Here is a 16,682-nt window from a genome sequence, read left to right on the forward strand (position 1 = left end):
TGACTGAGCCACCCGGGTGCCCCAACCTCCGGGAACGTCTTTCTTAATTCCAGCCACAAAGGAGTCTCGCAGTCACTTCCAACTTTATGTTTTGTTTTCCAACAAGGCAGCTCGTGCCTCTGTTGCCGGTTCAGATATGAGCAGGGTGTCCTAGAGAGCCCGCCGCCTTGGCCCTGGTTCCCATCAGAGGTGCAGGGTCCCTGGTCTTCTCCAGCCCCTGCAGAGGTGCCTGGGGCACGTGCTGTGTCCAGGCTTTGGCCTGCGCCATGGTCAAGCCGGTGGTAAAAAGCACTTCTGCTTTTCTAGTCACCGTGACCCCCTCAGGACAGATCACTACCTCGGGCGCACTGACCTTTGACCGGGCGTCCACCGTGGAGGCCACCGCCGTCATCTCAGAGAGCCCGGCCCAGGGCGATGTCTTCGCGGGAGCCACGGGTGAGTTGTCCTTGGCACCTGCCCTGTGGGCCACACGCGTCACCCCTGTTAACCTGGGGCTTGGAGCAGCCTGGAGCAGGGGCGTCGGGTTGGCGTGCGCGGGCGGGCGCCGGGCAGGCGTGCGGGTCTATCAGTTGCGGCAGAAGATGCCCACGGTTTGCCGACTCCTGCTGTGGACCGGCTGCGAGGCAGAGACTCCTGAGGCCACGTGTGCGTGTAGATGTTCCACTAGCCACGTCCAGAAAGCGGAAAGAAAGTGGAGATTAACGTTTAACATTGTACTTCACCCGGTAGATCCCGGATACTAGCAATTCAAACAATTCATCGCGTTTCTGGGGCTCAGAAGCTACCTCCTTGGACGGTGCAGCTGGAGACACGTCGAGATTTAAAATCTGTGCAGCCCCAGCCAGGCCCCAGCCGGGTCCCAAGGCTGTCTTGTCCCTCTCGTCCCCGACAGTGCAAGAGGCAGGCGTGCAGCCCCCGTGCAGAGTCGGCCACCCGGAGCCGCACTACCCAGGGTATCAGGACAGCTGCCAGATCGCACCCTTCCCGGAAGCAGCACTGCCAACGTCTCATCCCAAAATAGGTGGGTGCGAGAGACGTCCGGCACCCGCCGACTCTGGCCTTGGGGTCGCTCTGGGGAAAGACTTTCTGACGAAGTAGGTTTCGTGTGGGTTCTTTCCCGTCGCTGCGCTGGATCGGGGCCTGCGTTTGGGAACGCACTTGGGTGGTCCGCACGGACCTGAGACGACGCCAGGCCCTTGCAGAGGGAGGCTGTGAGTTCTGGCATGTTCCCTGGGGCGGCGCGGGGCTCGGTACGGGCGGAAGCGGAAGTGCAGGTGTTTTCCTCGCTCCTGGTCTGACACGGGACGGCCTCGCACCGCATACGCTTGGCGGCTTTGGTCCTTCACTTAATCACACAGCTGGGGCACGTCCCCGTCAGTACGCTTCGTTTAAAGGGAGCTTCCAGGGGCGCCTGGGTGGCGCAGTCGGTTAGGCGTCCGACTTCAGCCGGGTCACGATCTCGCGGTCCGGGAGTTTGAGCCCCGCGTCGGGCTCTGGGCTGATGGCTCAGAGCCTGGAGCCTGTTTCCGATTCTGTGTCTCCCTCTCTCTCTGCCCCTCCCCCGTTCGTGCTCTGTCTCTCTCTCTCTCCCAAAAATAAAAATAAACGTTGAAAAAAAAATTAAAAAAAATAAAATAAAATAAAGGGAGCTTCCGAAACCAGCTGGCGGGCGTTTGTGCGTTTCTCGTTTCTGCCATTCTAGATGACGCGGCGACAGAAACGTGTAGTTTTATAGACGCGCCACCCTCCTTCCGTTCTCGCAGGCTTGCTCACCATGTGTGCCTCCCCCTCCCCACCCCCTGCACGGACCCATCGGGGCGTCTGTCCCGGGAGGCTGGATGCGAGACCGTTATCGCTCAGCCAGGGGCATGCTCGCCACACTCGGGTGTCCCTGCCCGCGGGCCGCGCGGCGCACAGAGGTGGGGACGTACGCGCACGTGTGTTCCACTCTGGCCCCGTCCAGACCACAGGGTCCCTCCTGGTTTCCTCCTTTCCACCTTTGTAACGCTGTCCTCCCCCTGTGACACCTGAGTCCCGTGACCCTTAATTAGGACCCCGTGTGTGGCCGTGGATGCCGGGAGGACTTGACGGGATGCGTCGCGGTCGGAGCCACTGCCTCAGGCTGTCCTTGTCCCCTTGCTGTCCGGGTGGCCCCCCTGCACGGGGCACATTTCGTTGTGGTCTGGGTCATCCGTGAGCGCCTGGCTTACAGCCCTGTACGTCCGTGGTTGGGCCTTCGTGTGTGCTTTCTGGTGCTGGCACTGGGGGCTTTCAAGTGTGGTGCTGTGACTGGAAGAATGTCTCCCCATCTTCTGGGGCAGTTTACAGGGAGGCCGTGTGGTGTGTGGTATTTGTGCCTGTCCCTTGCCCCCACACTTTCCGAGTTGTTTTTTTTAAGCAGTTCGTTCATTCATTCTCTTTCTTTCTTTTTTTCTTTCCTTCTTTCTTTCCTCTTTTTTTTTTTTTTGTAAATTTTAGAGAGAATGCAAGCAGGGAGAGGGAAGGAGAAAGAGAGTCCCAAGCAGGTTGTCTCTCAGCGCAGAACCTGATGTGGGGCTTGATCCCATGAACCCTGAGTCATGACCTGAGCCAAAACCGAGAGCCAGATGCTCAACCAACCAAGCCACCCAGGCGCCTCCACTTTCCAACATTGGATTAGAAGTTTTAACAGAGACCGCTTTGAAGGGAGGAGACACATTAATTTCTTGTTTTATTTGCATTCCGAATATTCTAGTGTTGACCTCCCTGCCGGCCTTGGCCGTCCCACCCTCCACCCCCACCAAAGCCGTCTCCCCCTCGGTGGTCAGCGGGCTGGAGATGTCGGAGCCTCGGAACTGGCTGTACCTGGAAGAGATGGTCAACTCCCTGCTCAGCACGGCCCAGCAACTGAAGACACTGTTCGAACAAGCCAAGCAGGCCAGCTCCTACAGAGAAGCCGCCGCGGCCCAGGCCAGAGTCCAGGCGGACGCAGATCGCAAGGAGGTAACGTTGGCGCAGGCAGATGCCGGGGGAGGTGACGTTGGCGCAGGCAGATGCCGGGGGAGGTGACGTCGGTGCAGGCAGATGCCGGGGTCTCCGGCCACCTGCCCCCCCGCCTTCCGCTGGCTCCGGGGGCGGCCGTCCCCTACCTTCCTGGAAGAGCACCGCTAGAGAATCGTTTACAAATGAAGCCTTTCTCACAGATAACTGAATGCTGTTGGTGGGAAGATATTTGTGCTTTTGTTTTTAATTTTTTTTAAGTTTATTTATTTTTGAGAGAGAGCACAAGGGAGGAGGGGCAGAGAGAGAGGGAGACATAGAATCCGAAGCAGGCTCCAGGCTCTGAGCTGTCAGCACAGAGCCCGACGTGGGGCTCAAACTCATGAACCACAGATCATGACCTGAGCTGAAGTCGGAAGCTTAACCGACTGAGCCCCCCAGGCGCCCCTGTGCTTTTATAAATAAAATCAGCTTATTTCAAAAGGGACAAAATGTTCTACACACCAGCCATAGTTTTTGGACACTCACCTGTCACGGGCATTATTTATACTTTCAGATTATTGTCACGTGGTGAAAACGTGCCTTGTGTTCTGTTGAGTTTGGAGATGCGTCCCTTGGGGTGTTTGGCAGGCGTGCGTCTCCCCCATTACCAGCTGGAAGCTTCCGCGTCTGAGCTCCTCCGCCTGCACCTCCATGCCTGATGGAGGCCGCCTCCGTGTTGTTTCACTTCCAGCTTCCAGCAGGTTCTTCCGAAGGAGGATCCGGGAGTCCGGGTTCACGGAGCACAGCCGGGGGACATTCTCTCCGCTCGTCACTGCAGCCCCTGCGGCTTTTTGTGCGCGGCCTGGAGGTTGCTTAGGGCCAGTCTCCCAGGTGTCGGTGGGCGCAGGCCACCAGGGTCACCAGGGTCGGAGCAGCACCAGCCGAGGCGTCCTGCGGGAGGTGGGGGTGGGGGGCACACCAGCGATGTGTTCTTAACGGGAGCTTTCTCCGTTACAGTAAATGTGGACTTTGGTTTGTAAACAAAAGTCAGATTGGTTTTTTTTCCCTATCATATCTATAATATGAACATTTCTGTTAGTTTATTCCCATTTTTTATAAATCAGAGGGAAGAAGAGCTTTGCAGGTTCTGAATTTTCTATACGACTTAACATGTGATTGATGTTTTTCCAAGGAAGAAAAATGTTGCTTCTTCTTCTGAAGGAGATAAATTAAAAAACCTTTTTTAAAGAATTTTTTTTTCAACATTTATTTATTTTTGGGACAGAGAGAGACAGAGCACGAACAGGGGAGGGGCAGAGAGAGAGGGAGACACAGAATCGGAAACAGGCTCCAGGCTCTGAGCCATCAGCCCAGAGCCCGACGCGGGGCTCGAACTCACGGACCGCGAGATCGTGACCTGGCTGAACTCGGACGCTTAACTGACTGCGCCACCCAGGCGCCCCTAAAAAACCTTTTTGAAAAGCTGGAGTTCCAAACTAATACATAATCAGTGATGAATTTTATAGGAAAGAGAAAAGCAGAAAAAAAGGTCTTAATCTCTTTACCCAAAGATAATGCTTGCTGGGTTCTCCAGTGTTTGAGAATTCTAGGTTTCTTGGCATCACTGGATTCTGACAGAGTCTTGTTTCCGTGACAGGATCTGTAGCTTCAGTCTCTGAGACTGATGTCCCACCCCCGCGTGCGCGGGCTGATGTCACAGGCTGGTGTCCCACCCCCGCGTGCGCGGTGCTGGTGCGCTCACCCGTGCTGGCCTTGGCCGTGCTCCTCAGCCCCGCTTGCGCCTCCGGTGCCGCATTTTCTGTCCTTTGTTTTTGTGGAGACGCCCGTGTGTCACCTTTCCTTTCGGAAGCACGTCCTGAGTGACCTCGCCTTCTGGTGGTCACCAGCACCTTGATGCTAGCCCGTCCTCGTCGTGCGTTGTGCCGCCGGGATTCTCGATCTCTTACACGCCCTGCGTCTCTCTCTGGCTGTGTCGAGGACTGTTCTGTCTCTGCCTTTGGTGTTTGGCAGTTTGGCTGTGATGCACCTGAGTGTGGTTGTCGTTGTATTTAAATTTGGTGGGCTTGCTGATGATGTCAGGGCGCCGGGGTGCGCGAAGGCACGTGGAGGCTGGATGACTCTCTCAAGGAAGAAGTGAGGGCTCACAGCTCCGTGGAAACAGGACGCACAGGACGCACGCGTGCCACGCGGCAGCAGACTGGGCCACGGGGGGAAGCATGTGGGTGGGTCGGGAGATGGGGGGCGGGTGTGGACAGTGGCTTCTGCGGGAAGGAACGCACACAGCAGGGTGAGCCCGCTGTGCCTGGTTGTTGGGGCCTGACCTCGGGTGACCTGGGCAGGTGCAGGGTGGGGTGTGGGAGACCACGGAGGAGGGCGTGGGGGTGTGGCCTCGGGAAGACACGGTTCAGTGTCTCCAGGGACGGGCTCACCCTGCGAGGGGCGGACCTCCCGCATCAGCAAGGCCCCGGGCCAGACCGGTCAGGGCAACAGGACACCGTAAACGAGAGGGCAGGATTAGCTCGAACCTTGGTTTTGATTCAGTTTGGTTCAGTCACTGTTTCTAGAACTGTTCTTAACGCCCGGTCTCTTTGTCTGCTCCCTTCCAGTTACATGTGTACGTTGACTGCTTGGCGTGGTGTGTAGGTCATGAGACTCTGGCCACACCGGTCGGTGTGAAGTGGGGTCTCACGTGGCTCGGATTTGCTTTTCCTCCCTGACCGATGGCGCCGAGCTCCGTGCCAGGGGCTGCTGGACACTCGTGTGTCTGCTTTGGGGCAGTGTCTCCTCAGACCGTTTGCCCATTTTTTTTTGTTTTTATTTTTATTTATTTACCTTTTTTTGAGAGAGAGAGCGTGAGTGCACACACACTCGCGAGGAGGGGCAGAAAGAGGGACATAGAGAATCTTAAAGAGGGTTCCACGCTGAGACACGGGGCTCGATCCCGTGACCCTAGGATCATGACCGGAGCCGAAATCAAGAGTCGGACAGTCAACTGACTGAGCCACCCAGGCGCCCTTTTTGTCTGTTGTCAATTTGGTGATTTGTGTTTCCTTAGAAAAAGCACTTTAAAAAAAACCCCTGTCGTCGCACAAGTTAAGGTTGTTCGCCGGTCGCCTGTTCAGTGGCAGGTTCCGTTTGAGTCACTGAACAGGTGTTGCCGGTACCTTCCCCCCAGAATTAAAAGGGATCTGAGGGGTGAAGGGAGGCTGTGGGGACCGCCCCCACCATGTCCTGTGGCCCAGGCCCTGTGCCGGGAAGCCGCCAGCTGTGGGCTTGTCCGTCCTTCTGTCCAGCAGCGTCCCTCTGGGGAGGAAGCCTGTCTCTGCACAGCTGTCCTGGAGCATCTAAGGAATGAAAAGGAAGGAATGTCTGCATCTTGCTGGTTCAGATCGGATGCAGAAGCATAAACTGGAAAACAGCAGTTTGTGTTCTTACCTAGATGATCGCCGAATTGTGGGTTCTCAGCCAGGGACCTGGTGGGTGCCCCAGCCCTGGTGGCTGGCAGAGGGCGGCTCTGTGCTTCGGAGCCTGGGGACACCGTTGTGCTCCGCCTGTGCCCTGTGCAACTCTCCCCCCGTGTCCTGCCCTGTGAACGCAGGGCTCCCATCAGACAGAAGGGCCAGCTGGGCAGAAAGCTCAGCTTTGCGCTCCTGACAGTGGAGCCCTGCTCCCTGGGTAGCCTGGTGAGGTCACGTGCACTGGCAGACTGGGGCTCCACACAGGGACGACGGGTCTGGCTTGTGTGGCTCTCTGATGGCCACAGCTGGACTCTGGGCCCTTGGATTTCGAAATGAGGGGCCCTCACATCTGCCTGAACTGTGGAGGGCCCTCTCTCCAGGGACTTCACAGGGTCGGGAGGGGTTAGAAGGGCGGGAAGGCCCCCACTCGAGCAGCGTGTGAGGAGACCCAGAGCACTCCCAGCCTCGGGAAGCGGCCCTCGGGGCCTGGGGGTGCGGCATCCCCTCGGGGCAGAGCCCCATTGAGGGGGGGCTTTCTGTCTTGGGACTTGGTGTGGCGGGAGCGTTTGGCATCAGCCAAGGTGAAAGCCCATTTCCCTTTGCAGAGCCCCTCCCTGCGGAGAGCAGGAGAAGTTTCTGTGCCCTCAAAGGTTTGTTATTTGCAAGCTGTCCTCCTGTTTGAGTGCAGTGTGGGGACCCATTCACCACCGCAGAGGCGGATGCTGGTAGCACCGTCCCAGAGTGTCCCCCGAGTGCTAGGGGGACCAGGGGGACAAAATGCGACCTGGGAAGGCCATGGGAGTCAGGAAGAGGTGGGTCTGCTGGCCTCGTGATCTCCGCAAGTGAGGAGAAGCCAGGTGTTTGCAGCAGAGGGAGGAGGCCTCGCACTTCCCCGCGTGGACGTTTTATTTGGAATTTAAACAGAAGATCAAGTCTAGGCCGGCTGAGACCATTCAGGGTGTTTTTCCAGTTGTCGTCATGAGCCGTTTGCGTTTGTGTGTACTTAGCTCGCCAGAGGTTAACCTGGGCCAAGAGCAGATGCCCTTCCCTGCCCAGGGCACAGCGTCCTGTCTCCCCCACCCAGGGCACGGTGTCCGGCATCTGGCTGGGGGCGCCACGGGGGCTCCTCCCGGCCAGCGGTGGCCTCCCCACTGCTCTTCTGTGCTTAGTTAAGAGGTGCGTGTAACCTGGCATCCAAGTGCACCAGCGGAAGTGGAACGCCTGGGGTGTGGTCGTCAGCTGGCCAGGGGCTGGAGTCAGGGTGGGGCAAGGTCACAGGGTCTGGTCCGTGGGGCCTCTTCCTGACTTCGGACCCCACATGGGCCCAGAGTGCTCTCTGGTGTCTGTCTTTGTAGGGCACTAACCCCATGATAGGGGCCCCACCCCCACGACCTGATGTGAACCTAGAGGCCCCAACGGCCAGACGCTCAGCGTGCGCATTTTGGGGGCATGTCACAGGCAGGGTGCAGACTCAGAGGTTTGTTCTCTGTAAAAGTGTCTTTTCCCTTTGCACACTGAGTCACCGAGCTTGTCCACCCCGGGGTGGGGGTGGGGCTGTCCTCCTCCTGGATGGGGGCGTGGGGAGTCTGGGTGTGTTTTTGGAATTCTGCTTTGGGGATTTGTCTTTTATCCGTTTGTCTGACTTGGGATGGGTGTGTTTCCACATGTTTCACACTCCAGGTTATACTCTAGGCCTTACTTTGCTGTCATGTGGGCACCTCTGCCCCTTGGGAGCTCGCCTCTGGCTCCTGTGTCCCTCTGGCGGCCTCCCCTCAGTGCACTTGCTGGTGGGCACTTCCTTCCTTCCTGGCGTCTCCTGCCCCGGGCCCGGGCCCAGCCGTTTCTCCGGGCGCCACGGCTCCTTCCCTGGAGGATGGTCCCGGGAGCCACGTTCTGGGGCTGGCGTGCTCCTTGTCACTCTGGGCCTCTCGGCCAACAGTCGGAGCCACGTGTGCAAACGACCCGTGTGTACAGATGGCTCTCGGGTTTCTGCACCTGTCTGTCGGTATCCGGACCTTGAGCGGACACCGGTTCATGCTGGCGTGTCTCACTCTGGTCCAGACCACAGAGTTAACTTTTGGTAAAAAAATAATTTTCTCGGGGGCGCCTGGGTAGCTCAGCGGGTTAAGCGTCTGACTCTGGATTTTGGCTCACATCGTGATCTCACAGTTTGTGGGATCAAGCCCCACATTGGGCTCTGCACTGATAGCACGGAGCCTGCTTAGGACTCTCTCTCTCTGCCCTTCCCCTGACTCATGTGCTCTCTCTCTCTCTGTGTCTCTCTTAAAATAAATAAATAAACTTAAAACAACGTTTCCCAGAGTGCCCTGGGAAGGCCCAGGAACCAAAGGCACGTACACGTGGTAGAGGAACCGCCCCATTCGGTCTCTTCGTTCTGACGTTTTGATTCAGGTCACAGGGTCACTGCACCCCATCAACACTGCTGGGTGCTGGGAGCGCAAATACGGGAGGCCCAGGTGAGCACGTGCTGTCTGGCCCTCAGGGCCAGACGTCCCAGGAGAGGATTCAGACCCCTGCTTCCTCCTCCGGCGTACAGCCCCGAGGGCGGTGAGGAAGGCTCACCCAGCACAGGAGCCCGGTGCGTGCAGGCACCATCCTGATGAGCCCCGTGCACCACAGCCTCTTGTCTGTGGGGTTCCAGCGCCGCCTCCGCCCCCCCCCCCCCCCCCCCCACTGCTCCGCTTCCTCTCGGCGTGAAGCCTTCCCTCTCCCCAGACTAATTTCTGTATGAGGCCACAGACTGTCTCGTGTCTAAGTATTGGGTCTCGTAAAGCAGAGGCAGGGGCGCCAAGTGAGCGCCTCGGATTCCAGCTGGCGCTCCTATTCCTGGCAGTGACCGAGCACACTCCGGGGGGCTTATGAGTGGGAAAACGTGAGAGTGCCGGATGTAATAATGTGCGGCAAGGAAGGAAGCAGAAGTTCAAATAGAACCCGGACGCGGCTCACCAGGTTGTGCGCATCCTCGCAGAGCCCGGACTCTTCCGTAAAGAGTCCGACGACGTGCGTGTGGTTCCACCCTGGCCCGCTGACCCTTCCTCGCAGGCCCTCGCCGCGGTCAGGCCGGCACAGACCCCCTGCCATCCGGCCTGCACAGACCCCGTGCTCCAGCCTGTGCCTGGCGTAGCTCCCTGCTTTGGCGGGGGTGGGGGTGGTTGGTGGTCACAGCTGCCCGGTGCCCGTGTTGCAATGGGCGGGTCTCTTACCGTGAGCCATTCTCCATGAGTTCAGGGAAAAGCTGCACTTGGGGAATTTTGGGGGAAAGGGCACAAAGTGTGCACTTCTGTGAAGCCACAGAGACCGGCTGGGCTGGTGGCTGGGGTGCGGGCTGTGGACACGCAGCAGCCGGTGATGTGGTCCGGGTGGCTCAGGAAGAGGCTGGTCATTCCCGGGTTCGGACTTGGCTGCTTACTTGGCAGAGACGAGCCTTCCCAGCCTCTGGAGACATTCCTGTGCCCCCGCGGCCGCTCCTCTCCCTGGGTGAGCGCAGACCCTTTTAGGTGAAGACGGGGAGCTGGTTCTTGGGGTGACTGGGAGGCGTCCCCGCGACACTGACGCCCGTGTCCCTTCTTGCAGCAGTCTTGTGTGAACTGTGGCCGCGAGGCCCTGAGCGAGTGCACCGGCTGCCACAAAGTCAACTACTGCTCGACCTTCTGCCAGCGCAAGGTGCGTGCCTAATCCCGCCTGGGTGCCCCCTGCCGTCCTGATCTCATGCGCATGCCCCCTGCTGCCCCATCCCCTAGCACGCCCCCCCCCCCCACTGCTGTCCGGTCCCCAAGTGTGCACCACCTGCCTCCCAGTCCCCGCGCATGTGCCCCCCCGCCACACTGTCCCCACGCACGTGCCCCCCTGCCGCGCCATCCACATGCCCTCTGCACTGCCACCGCCTACCCGCTAGGAGAGGCAGCTGCACTGGCTCCCTCCCTCGCCCACCGCGGCACAGTCCGCCCATTAGTCCTGTCTGCCCGGCCTCAGTCTCCTGCAAGTGTCCACAGGACCAAAGCCCTGAAGAAGCCACACACCTTGAGTGCAGTGGCCCGAGGCCTTCATGGTCAGGCATTTGCGGCCTGGGCAAGCGGCTCTTCCCGTGTGTGTGTGTGTGTGTGTGTGTGTGTGTGTGTCTCCCCTGTCGGCCGCTGTTTTCTGGAGTCGCTGGTGCTAGCTGGTTCAGGTGTCCCTAATTTCTCCCACCCACACTCAGCAAGGCTGTCACTGTCTCTTCTTGGTGTTGATTTGAAACTTAGCAGAGTTAAGAAGGGCAGTGTATTTCATGGATGAATAGTGGCTAATGGAGCCCTTAGCGTGGCCCCCATGCTGCCTTAAGAGGTAGCTGTGTGCCTGCCGACACCACTGTCCCCGCCAGGTGGCTTTCTGGAGCCTCTGTCGCCAGCATTTCTGGAGCAGGAACAGCAGATGGCAGACGGAGGTGGGTGGGGACAATGGTCAGGGCCGAGTGCACATCGAGTTCCAGCGGGTCTGCAGACGCCTGAGCGCTGAGCGCTGAGCGCTCCCCACAGTGCCGTGGGGGGGAAGGGCATGTGCGCACATCCCGCGGCCCCGGGAGAGTGCGCGAGAGCATCTTGCAGTCAAGTGCTAGGTGGCCTGTAGGTGTGTCTGTGGGCAGGACCTGCCTCCCACGCGTGCTGGTAGCCCGGAGCCCGTCGGTCCCTCCACCCGCAATTGGTAGAGGTTTGGGGACCGGAAGTCTGCACGTCCCCTGTAGGTGTCAGCACCGAGGAGGGGGCATCGGGCTTGTTAGAGCCTCGGGGCAGCAGCCTGTGCCCGGGGCTGCGGAGGAGGAGCGGGCAGGAGCGGGCACGTGGGGTGGCCAGGGCCGGTGGCGGGCCCCAGGCTGGTGCTGCCATGTGGCCAACCTTGGGCCTCACTTTCTGCATCTTCCTTGAACCGGAACGATCACACGGACAGTTCGTGGGTTTGCTTCCCGATGGAATCGCTTCAGATGAGATTTTGTCTGAACTGCAGCCCGGGGCTGTGTGCTTGTGAAGCAGGCAGGCTAAACTTTGGGTATAATTTTGTGGACGAAGACTCCCTTTTTCCCTGGATTGTGTTAACTTTGTTCGCCTTTGATGTGTCTTATTGATAAAGACACGCTTTGGTTTTATTTCTGTAAATTGATACAAAATGAATCTCAAAATCCGTAATTCTCATGTTGGACCCAAAATGAACAGCGGGTGGGGGGTGTGAAGACAGAGGCCTGGGCTCCTCGTGGTGACCGGTAAAAGCTGACGTGACGGCCAGCAGTCCCGTCCGGAACGGCTCCCTCGATCCCTCCTGCGAACACGTGGGCGGGAGGTCAGTGCTGCGGGGTGACAAGGGCCATGACCTGGTAGGTTTTAACTCGCAGATGTGGTCTCCGTTCCGCATCTCGTCTGCCGTGTGTGCACGGACTCCACGACATGGGCCCGTTTTCAGGGTACGACCTGGTGATCGTTAGTACTTGTAGCGCCGACATCCCAGTTCGGTCGTGGAACCGTCCACCACCCCCGAAGGACCCCGTGGGCCCCTCCCCAGCCTCTGAGAAGCACGAGTCTACTTCCTGTCCTCGTGTGCTTGCCTCCTCTGGGCACGTCACGTGGCGAGTGCTGTGATGTGTGGTCTCGGGCACCTGGCTCCTGGCGCTGGCGCATTTTCGCGGCTTCCGCTCCAGGGCACGAGCCCGGGCTTTGCCCCTTTTCTCCTGTTCCCTCTGGCCATCACCAGGAGTGCCGCTCTCTCTGAGTTTGTGAGTTCGCGCCCCTTCCTAGGTGGGCGTGTCCTCCCCTGCCCGGGCTGGGACCTCGGCATGGGCTCGCGGGGTCGTGCAGGCAGTTTGTGTTTGGCTTTGCCGAGAAAGTTCCAGACCGCTTTCCCAAGTGGCTGCGGGGGCTACCCCTCCCCCGCCAGCACGTGGCGTGGTCCAGCGGCCGCAGCTGTCCACCAGCTGTCCACCAGGTGCTAACTGGCATTCCTGTAACAACCAGTCATTTGGGCACCTTCGCATTCACTTAGCGGGCAGTCGTGTGTCTCTTTTGGGGAAACGTCTGTTCAGACCTTTTGCCCCCGTTTGAATTGGGTCATTTCAGTAAGAGATTAGAGGGTTCTGTGCACGCTCTGGACACGGGCCTCCATCAGATACGTGATTTACCAGGATTTCCAGCCTGTGACTTGTCTGTTTAATTTCCTAGTAGCAGGTTTGCAGGGCAAAAGTTTCTAATGTTGGTGAAGTCCAGTGTATCAAAAAAGTTTTTCATGGAGATCACACTGTGGGTGTTGTGTCTCAGAACTTGTGCTGGCCTCCTGTTTCCCCCTAAAACACTGTCGTGTTTGCACCACGACGCCTTTTGGGCTCACAGTCACATGCGGTGTGATGCCATGGCCCGGGCCGGCCCGTGCAGTTGTACACATTTTGTGCGTTCCCACAGTTTGTGGGTGATTCCCGGGGAGGCTTCTGTTCTTGGGATATAATTATTTTACTGTGAGAACAGGGCAGGCTTGTTGTAGAAAACCTAGGAAACGTAGGACAGCACAGAGACGACCAGCCGGAACCCTGCCGTCCTGGACGGCACCCCATCTGTACTTGCTTTTGCCCAGCGTGTTTGTGTTCGTTCCTATCACGTCGTTTCTTTTCTTTCTTTCTTTTTTTAATGTTTCTTTATTTCTGAGGGGGTGGGGCATGAGCGGGAGAGGGGCAGAGAAAGAGAGACACACAGAATCCGAAGCACGGTCCAGGCTCCAAGCCGTCAGCCTAGAGCCCGACACAGGGCTCGAACTCGCGAAATGTGAGATCGTGACCTGAGCCGAAGTCAGACGCTTAACCGCGTGAGCCACCCAGGCACCCCCCCACCCCATCACGTCATTTCTTGACCAAGCCCTAGGCTCACCTCCAGTCGAGGGTTACGTCTGTTTCGACTAACACGGCCCTCGTTTGTCCAGCCCCCGGGTCCTCGTCCAGAGCCCCAGTCTGGGCTGAGAGGTGGCTTCTCACTGCCTGCAGACGGGCTCCAGCCTTGCCTGAGCTCAGCCCCCTCTCCCCCTGCCAACAGCCCGACAGCATCTGCCCTGACCGGGGACTTGGTGGCCTCCCCACCACGAGGAGGTGGTATCTTGCTCAGCACACCTGCCCTGTCCCCAGTCTTCTCGTGGGCCACAGCCACTGAACCCTTCTGTGGACATGAGGCCGGCCCCAGCTTTGTTTTTTCGTTTTTGCCGGCATAAATAACACCGTGGGCGACGGCACCGGGTACAAATATTTCTTTGCAGGTATGATTTTCTTTTCTCTGTATCTCAGGCGACAGAGGGATCAGAGTGCAGGTGGGCCTCACGGTGTCGGTGTCCTCGGGGCTCACCCCGGTTGTTTGCCATCTGAGCCGGCGCCTCCCACGTGGGGGTGGGCTTCGGGCCCTGCTCCCCAGGTCACACTCAGGTCACGTGGGGCGTGCCCTTCCTTTCAGGACTGGAAGGACCACCAGCACGTGTGTGGCCAGTCGGCGGCTGTCACCGTCCAGGCGGACGAAGTCCACGTCACTGACAGCGTGATGGAGAAAGTCACCGTGTAAGGGTCCCTGGGTCCCCTCTCCACGGTGCCGCCGGGCTGCCGCAGGTCGGGGACTGAGGAGGATGCTGAGGAGGTGAAAACGCTTGCTGGTCAAGTTGTTAACAGACTCTAAGTGACCTGCGCCCTTGGAAATGAGCCCCTGCTGCCCAGAAGCCCTGAGGGAGGTCGGGGCAGCGGCTGGACGCCGGCCCCGGGCCCTTGGCGCCTGCTCTCGGTGCTCTTTTTATCCCCTGGTCTTCCCCACGGGTGTGTCGTGTGCCGTAACACGCGTGTACATAACGTGTCTGTCAATAAAGCGGACGTCTCTGCCCCACCGGACGGGTGACTCCACCTCCAACTTCCCAGATGCCCCGGAGGTGGGCGGGCCTCAGCTTTGTGTTTCCTGACGCGCAGCCCGGAGGCCACAACTCCCAAGTGTGTGGACCAGCGAGTGGGTGGTGGCACTGTCCCCGGCGGCCGTTGGCTACCCGCCTGCTGGGAGCCGCAGGCCCCGTCTCTGAGGTGATACGGCCCAGACTCGCTGCCTGGTGGCCGCCGCCACACGGCCTTCCTTCTCTCTAGCATGAGGTTATACCCCGAGAACCCCGACCACCCAGAGGCCAGGCCAGCCCTGCGTCTTTCCACCTGCACTGAGGGGCAGAGGGCACAGGGGGCCAGAGAGGGATCGGCGCCTGGAGCCCTTGGCTGGCTCTGGAAACGAGACCTGCCTCCTCTGCTGACCAAGGGTGGTGCCTGAGGAAGTTGCCCATGTTCTGGAAGCTTCTGCGGGTTTCCAGAAGTGCCCTCGTGGCCCCCGAGCCCTTGGCCTGCCGTCGCCCTGTTTTCTCTGCACTCGTGAGGCTCGGGAGCTCCGTTGTTCCGGGGGTCGGGGGGAGGTGAAGGCCCACCCCAGCCGGAGACGCGCCCTGTGTGTGCAGCCGGCACAGCCCCTGGGCGCTGGCACGATGGCACGCTTCCCTGGATTCTCACGCTCATCTGCCGGTTCTGCGAACTGCGCATGTCCACACCCCTGTGGGAGGGGGAGAATTCCCCCGGCCCTGACCCTTCCTGGGCTCCTACTTCCAGAAAGTTCTCCCAAGTCTGCAGCACCCTAGAGACTTGGCTTTGGGGACGCTGGCTCCAGAACGAGCTGAGGGTGTGGCCAGAGTCCTGACGGGAAGGGGTGTGAGCATGGGGGGCCCGGAGATGCTGCCCTATCTCCCGAGCCGAGCCTGGCTCCCAGAGGCGCCCTCGGGTCCGTGGGCCTGGCCTGGCCTCGCCACAGACCCCAGTCGGCTGCTCTCAGGGAGCCCGTCGTGGGTCCTGCTCCCCAGAAGCTGCTGCCTCTGCCCTCATGACCTCTGCAGACTAAGCTTGGATTTTCTTTTACTGAGTTTAGCACGTACTGGAGTCACCGAATTTCACCTTCCTGCCTTTGCCAGCACCTCTCAGGGAGATAAAGGCTGAGGAATCTGGGCACGTGCCCCAAGCTGAGGCCGTGGTGAGCGCCGGGATTTGACCTCGATGCCCCCCAGACTGCACGCCCCCCACTGGGCACAATCTTCAGAGGCGCAGTGCTGCAGACAATGTGGGGGGAGGGGCACATCTCAGCCCTGGCCACCCCCCTGCTTCCCTGGGTTTGCTCAGCGTAGAGGTGGCAGGAAAGGGGACCGGGGGGGCACGTCAGCCTCAGCAGAAGGGATCTGGGAGCACCCCCCCCCCCAACTTGAAGACGCCGGCCACCCGCCTACCCGGAAAGACTTCACGTGCGGGCCCCAGAGCCACTGCCTCCCTCTGGCGGCCAACTCCTTAAAACAACACTCCGGAATGCACGTTGTGGGGGCAGCGCTTCAAAGGATATCGTTTCTAGGCCTGTGAAGTGTTCTTAGCCCTGGCTGGGGGAAGGCTTCTGGAAATTGCCCTTGGGGGCCCAGGCTTCGAGGCTGGTCCGCAGAGTTCCACGTCAGGGCTTCTGAGGGCATCTCCAGCCTCCAGGGACAGGCGAGGGGCCGGCCTCTGTCTGCCGGCGGTCAGCACAGGCTGGGCCGTTCAGGGCGCCGCAGGCTGGGGTGACCCTTGGCATCATCGGGCGCGGCTGAGTGAGCCTGATGGCCGAGGCGCCTCCGGGGGCCTCCCAGTCTGCCAGGCCCTCTGTGGCTCCCATGTACCTTTTGCTCCACCCCGTCCCCCTCGCCCACCTTGTCCCCCTCTGTTGGGAGCTGCAGATTCTGTCCAGAGGGCCAGCGGGGAGGGGGTGGGGTCCCCAGCAGCTCCCAGCCCATTCTCAGCTCTGTCGCCGAGGGCGGGTGCAGCTCACGAGGTCGGTCAGCCCACAGACCGGTGGGGAGGGGCCCACAGCTGGCTGGCAGGGGAGCTGCTGGCCGTGTCCCGATGGCGCGGCTCCACGGGCACACGTGAAGGGAGCATCGGGGGCACGTGGGGCCCCGAATCTGACCCTGCCCTCAGCCTGAGGGCCCCAGTGGCCCTGTCCCTGCCCTTTACTTCCAAGTCTGAGACTCCCGGGAGGGACCGTAGACCCAGCTCGGAGCAGGTGTCTGTGCCTGGGACAGCCATCCGGGGCTCCTGTCTGAATATCGGGGCTGCTCCCTGTGGGGAGACTCGGTGTCTGCTGCAGCTGCCCTCACACTTCATGGGCAAGAAGGTGCCAGAAACTCAAGCAGCCGCCAGAG

General features: G+C 59.8%; 1 protein-coding gene across 6 annotated transcripts in view; it reads left to right on the forward strand.

Annotated features, from left to right (window-relative positions):
- DEAF1 (DEAF1 transcription factor) overlaps window positions 1-14,331 on the forward strand; it is a 24,781-nt gene extending 10,450 nt beyond the window's left edge. For 3 of the 6 annotated variants that reach the window (XR_007156121.1, XR_007156122.1, XR_007156123.1), the window contains 6 exons: window positions 307-435; window positions 893-1,021; window positions 2,735-2,982; window positions 10,035-10,124; window positions 13,502-13,718; window positions 13,910-14,034. Coding sequence is in view for 3 of the 6 variants with exons in the window: in XM_047876995.1 (XP_047732951.1) it covers window positions 307-435; window positions 893-1,021; window positions 2,735-2,982; window positions 10,035-10,124; window positions 13,910-14,014 (701 nt within the window). In the remaining 3 variants the exon portion in view is untranslated. The other 3 variants (XM_047876995.1, XM_047876996.1, XM_047876997.1) reach the window with 3 other exon arrangements.
- The last annotated feature ends 2,351 nt before the right edge of the window (window positions 14,332-16,682 follow it).

The sequence above is a fragment of the Prionailurus viverrinus genome, chromosome D1 (assembly GCF_022837055.1).
Source record: "Prionailurus viverrinus isolate Anna chromosome D1, UM_Priviv_1.0, whole genome shotgun sequence".
Classification (NCBI taxonomy): Eukaryota; Metazoa; Chordata; class Mammalia; order Carnivora; family Felidae; genus Prionailurus; species Prionailurus viverrinus.